The sequence below is a fragment of the Limulus polyphemus genome, unplaced genomic scaffold, assembly GCF_000517525.1.
Source record: "Limulus polyphemus unplaced genomic scaffold, Limulus_polyphemus-2.1.2 Scaffold5268, whole genome shotgun sequence".
Classification (NCBI taxonomy): Eukaryota; Metazoa; Arthropoda; class Merostomata; order Xiphosura; family Limulidae; genus Limulus; species Limulus polyphemus.
In genome coordinates, this window is record NW_013670878.1 from 55,753 (window position 1) to 62,095 (window position 6,343).

The window sequence follows — 6,343 nt, forward strand, 5'->3', positions numbered from 1 at the left end:
TTTTTTTTTTTTTTTTTGGCGGTAACGAGACGCGAACCACGGTAACCGACACGCTAGCCAAGGGCCACGCCCTGCTCTCACCGATTGAAGCCGGTTAATCATAAAGGATGTAATTATTTGAAACCGTTCTAACTTGGCGACATAAGGTACATCCGTGAATATACAGAGTCTGCCGAAATTTAAAATTTTTGCTTGTTTGCTTTTGAAGTTCACGCAAAGTCTTCTCTAATTTAGCAGTGATACACTAAAGAAAAGGCAGATAGTCAACACAACCCATCGCCAACTCTTCGGCTACTCTTTTACGAACGAATAGTAGGATTGAACGTATCCATTATAACGCCACCAAAGCTGAGAGGGCGAGCATATTCAGTTAGGGAAATTCGAACCCGCAGATTGCGAATCAAGCGCCCTAACCATCAGGCCTACCAATTTTGGAGATAAGGACAAAAACTGCAATCTTTCAAAAAGTTTATCATGTGATGGATAAAAAAAAACAAGTCTGAAATTCACCTTCAAGTATTTGTGTTATAATAGGATTTTTGGTTAAAAAATACTTTGTTTTCCGTTTTTGAAACACAGTAACTCACAAATATATGACTATTCAAGTTTTGGTAAGTTGCTAAAAAAATTAAACACGAATTATTTTCCTTGTATAAATATTTTTAAAAAGGTATAAATAAGAGGTTTTAAAAAATTGTTTATTATTAAGTTATACTTCTACGACACTGTTGACTTGTTTGACTAGAGTTTTTCAACTCTAAATATACTTGATGTGTTTAAATAATTAGTTACACTCGCTTGTACCCTTCATAACTAAACCCAAAGCCTCTTTAAAAAATAAACAATTTTGTGCTTAATTAATAGCCAGTCAATCACCTTTTGCGGTTTTCTTTTACAGAAAGATGGGACATACGATCCTTAAGTACCAAAGAATGTTAAAAATTAATTGAATATAATTATTGATTTTGCTGAAATAGATAATTACAAAAATTCATGTTAGAGGGAGAACTTGCAAACAAAATCACCAAGGTAACACTCGTCAACAAATTTTTCCGAATTTACAAAATTCGACATCAACGATCTATACAAATTAATGTATAAGTTGAAGATGATACAATCAATATTCTTTCATGCAAATTGGAAGCGTAGCAAGTTTATATATATAAATATAAGTGATTTTGTATTATAAATTTAATAAAAGAAACGTATTTATGCCCCATCTTTTTCTTTTTTTTTCAGGATGTTTTGAAATGAAAAATTCAGAATGGCGTGACGACGGTGTTCCTCCTGGTTTGTCTATGTACGAAATTATGGAAGGACAAATAGTATTCCCTGTAAGACAGCTGCTCAGTATAGAAGGTCGCTTCCTGGTTGCTGGAAATAATCCTACAACTTTTCGGGGCTTACCAGCTACCCGATTTAGCTACAGTATTTTTACCATTAACCCAGACACCAATCAGAATATAACGACTGATATTGATGCATTCTGGTCAGGTGAGGTTCTTTGACGTCATTTGTTTGGAAGGAGTACGCTAGTTAATTATATCAACTACACAGCCTGCGATGGTTTTATTGTCTTGAATTTTTTTACATGTTCTACAGTAATTCCTGTACGCTGAATCCGAAAATGATATCGATTTTTTCTCCATCACGTACAGAATTTTCACAAAACGTCATATGTACTTTTACATAAGTGAATAATTTTCATTGAAATCGGGTCACATATTGTTATGCTTAAAATGTTGACAACCACTGGCTATAGATTTTTATATACCAATCGCGACGAGAGTCTTATCGATCGTTCTGGATCCCAAACATAATAATAAAAAATGTTCATTGTGGTAAACGAAATGATAATTTGATCTAAGTAAAAGTTTTTTTTTCTTCCCGATTTGTAAAAAATCCTTACGCGATAGGAACAAATTAGTATTATTTTCGAACTCTGCGTAGCTGAATTATGGAAAATCCGTTATTAAAACCAAAACAACTTTTATGAACTTTAAATTCGCAGGCCTGTGTTATCAGTAGCTGATTCTCTCTTTTATAACGCGCCCACAGCCGAAAATGAGGATTGGGTTTAGTGACATCACGGCTCTAAAAACACATACCCTTCGATCTACAGCCTGGTATGCTAAACAATAGGCCACGCCCGGTCCTTGCTAAATGAAACAACATACCCATAAAATATTTTGATTTCAATTTTAACCAGTTACGAGATCTGAGAATCCAAACAAATGCCCAATAGTTAATTTGGTTTGCAATATATATATATATATATATATTTTTTTTTATTGATGAAACTTGTCATGCTGCCCCCCTACCTTTTTGAGATGTAGTAGATTATTCACACGGTTTCAAATTTCTTTGCCACTTTGCACAATAGAAGGTGAAACTGTGCTCGAGCACCTTGTGATGCATTTCACATCACGAAGCAAAAATATAAAAAATCTTCATGTAGCGGTAAACATTAGTAAATGGACATTCAATAACATTTTAACCAGAAAAAGCGTTTATGCGCCCCTGTGGCTCAGCGGCACGTCTAAGGGCTTATAATGCTAAAAGTCTGGTTTCTATACCTGTGGTGGGCAGATCGTAGATAGCACACCGTGTAGGTTTGCACTTAACAACAAGAAACAAAAATAAATGAACAAACCAGGTGTTGAAATTACATATATTAGAAATATTCATATGATATTTTCTATGCATATGTACAGTTGCTCCTATTGAACAACAAAATAATTAAATTTGTTTGTTTGTTTTTGAATTTCGCGCAAAGCTACACAAGGGCTATCTGCTCTAGCCGTCCCTAATTTAGCAGTGTAAGACTTGAGGGAAGGCAGCTAGTCATCACCACCCACCGCCAACTCTTGGGCTACTCTTTTACCAAAGAATAGTGGGATTGACCGTCACATTATAATGCCCCTACGGCTGAAAGGGCGAACATGTTTGGTGTGACGGGGATCCGAACCCAAATAATTACGTCGAAATATATATACAGTTATTTTTACAAATATACATGACCACTATAAGAAGAGAAAATTGAATGCAACTTTCGGAGTTTGTTATATCATCAATCAAAAATCATCAACCGAGAGAGCTAAAGATATTCAGGGAAAATTAAATAGAATAGCTTTTAGCTTGGACTGAAATATTCTATCTTTGAACGAATAGCTCGACCTATTTGTACTGAGCAAAAAATGTCGAGTGAAGCAAAATTATTTTATTTTCTCAATATTTTGTCCTCAGTAGAACACTATGGTGTACTTACGTGATTGTTCCTATTATATATTTTGTTGTATGAAAAATGTATAAAAAGAGTTATCATTTAATATTTTTCTTCAACTCTTGTGCACAAGTAACTTGATGACCTGGAAAAACCAGTCAGCAAATGCTCAAAGTTAGAATCCATCTATTTTGAGACCACCCCCTTATCACGTTTTCAAAGACTCCCATATAATAATATCACACTTGATGATATTTTCAAAGCTCCCTTGTCACGTTTTCAAATAATCCCATATAATAATATCACATTTGATGATATTTTGAGAGCCCCTAGCCAAGTTTCACAGAATCCCATATAATAATATCACACTTGATTATATTTTGAGAGCTTTATGACACGTTTTAAAGAATCCCATATAATAATATCACTCTTGATGACATTTTGAGAGCTTTCCTCGCTTCTTACGTTTTCAAAGACTACTATATGATTTGTGAAGTTATAAAATAGTTGCATTTGTATCCGTTCATTAACACTGGAAGTGTATATCCCTTATTTTGTGCTGTTAATAATAATAATACATTTATCTTATCAATCAACATGGTATTAAGGACTTAAGCGTGTCACTACAAAAAGGCCTGTACATCATTAAGCTTCTAAACTGGTCCAATATTTACACACTCTTTTCCAAAATCCTGCATTATTCCTGAGCTTTACGTTATTATTTTATATTATAAACAGTGTTCACGTGGAGAACACTCGAGAAATTTGAAAAGCATAACAAGAAAAGTGTATCTTATTTGTGACGAGAGTTTGACAGTTGATTATTTTGAAATTACAAAACAAAACTAATCATTAGTAATATAATTTAGAAATCAGATTGTATCACATAAATATTCATTGATCTTGAGGAACATTCTAGAAATAAAAAAAAATTCAGCCCATGGAATTTAGTAAACTGACAATGTGAATTGAATAATCGTTGTCTTTGGAAAACATTCTAAAAAAATAAGAAAAGAGAAAACTCTGAAAATATATTTAGTTTAACTTTCTTCAATCATTTGAGTTCAAGAAAATTCAGTATCGAATTGAGGAATAATATTAGAATCCGAAGAAATGCTAGTGACAATTGTTCCTTGGATGGATATTTTTTTATTAACTGTTGATATTAGCAGAGCAAATAAATCAAAGACCAACTAAGCCTCACTGGGCTGATTTTTATCTGTATCTGATTCAGAATGCACACAAATCGTGATAATAAAAGTCATTATGTCGATATTAAGAATACGTGTATATATATATATATATATATGTGTGTGTGTATATGGCACTTATTAATTCTAAGTGTTTATTATGCCGGTTCTTAGTGACTTATGTGATGTTATAATTTTCTCTTTTAATACAGAAATATGCGCGTCACACCCTTGTTTGAATGGAGGAACATGTATACTTGTAGAAGATGGCCCACGTGAATACATGTGTAAATGCAATGAGAAGTATGGTGGAGAAAATTGTCAAATAAAAAGTACGTATCATCCAAGTTTGGATAAATCGTTACATTACAAGTTTCATGATAGTAGGTTTTGTCGTTGTTTTGTAAACTATAATGGAGAATTCTAGTCTGGGTCAGTGGCTACTAACAAGAGCTTGGATTAGACACGAATGAGTCATATTAAAACTACAAAAGGTTAATAATTATTGACTCATATGAGAAATGGTTAGGGTTAGCAACCACTGGCTCATATTAAAAGGAGTCCTGTGTTAACAATTATTGACTCATATGAGAAATGGTTAGGGTTAGCAACTACTGGTTCATATTAAAAGTACTCAGGAGTCAGGTGTTAACAATTATTGACTCATATGAGAAATGGTTAGGGTTAGCAACTACTGGCTCATATTAAAAGGAGTCAGGTGTTAACAATTATTGACTCATATGAGAAATGGTTAGGGTTAGCAACCACTGACTCATATTAAAAGTACTCAGGTGTTAACAAGCATTTACTTATATGAGAAGTTGTTATTTGGATGAGTTAGATGCAGCTGTAGCACAATACAACGCTTATGTTACTTTATTGTATTTTTTAATCTTTGGACGCTTCTAAAGAGTTAATGACCTGCTTATGCAAAATTCTGACCCTGCACCTCATATCAATTTTGTGTAACATTCTTTGCTAGGATCGGATTTCGATCACAACTCCAGATGCGTGGAAAGTGGGCATTCATGCCAATATCTGTTTTTGAGGAATGATTTTCGGTTTAAAATGTGTTTTTTTTTTACATTTTCCCGTTAACTTTGGGGTTAGATAATACACACTGATAAAAGTTCTGGAGAACATGACCTTGAATATCCTCAACTCTTCATTCCCTAACACTTAAAATTCATGTCCTACACCTTTCAATTTTTGAATGATTTGCATGTCAGTGGATTTTTTATTCACCCTGTAAATTCATAGATAGATAAATATTGCTAAGAATGTGATTTTCTTAGACATCTAGAAAATTATAATTAATATATTTTTATACACTGGAAATATAAACTTAACCCAATTAAAACATTTCAGAGCCACCTATGGTCAGTGACAGGTTTCATACAGTTGGAGAATTGGTGTTTCCTCTTGTGCCTGATAGAGAAATATCTGAGGCTGAAATTGTTTGCGCCATCGAAGAAAGTTATGATCCTCACGTAGGAATGTCTGTGTTTCACATTACCATAGCTGGAGAACAAGATACCATTGTCGAGAACTTATTCCTAAATCAAACCTTTATGCATAATTCAAGTGGTAGGTTTATCTGCTATCAACATACTTACCAATACCTGCATATGTCAGGAAAGAGATTCGCAATGATGAGGAATTTACTTAAAGTTAATATATAGTAGAGACAGCCGATATGGGTATTAGCAACTTTCACAAAACAAGTAAGAACGTTTCGGCCTCCTTAGATCATCATCACGTGCCGTGGGGATGACAGAAATAATGTATAGGATTGTAGAGGGCGTTGTATATATTTAATTTTAACTGTGTAATAACACGTGTGAAACATTTAATTAAATAACTAATATAGGTATAGAAGTGTTCCTTAATGCTGGTTCAATGTAGGCTTAAGTTCTTGTATTAGAAGAAC

General features: G+C 33.5%; 1 protein-coding gene across 1 annotated transcript in view; it reads left to right on the top strand.

The window, feature by feature from the left end:
- LOC111089114 (fibropellin-3-like) overlaps window positions 1–6,004 on the top strand; it is a gene marked incomplete at its 3' end in the record, with an annotated part of 18,780 nt that extends 12,776 nt beyond the window's left edge. Inside the window, exons 5-6 of the mRNA XM_022400942.1 lie at window positions 4,626–4,745; window positions 5,782–6,004. Of these exons, the coding sequence (XP_022256650.1) occupies window positions 4,626–4,745; window positions 5,782–6,004 (343 nt within the window). The remainder of the gene's footprint in view (window positions 1–4,625; window positions 4,746–5,781) is intronic.
- Between the last annotated feature and the right edge of the window lie 339 nt (window positions 6,005–6,343).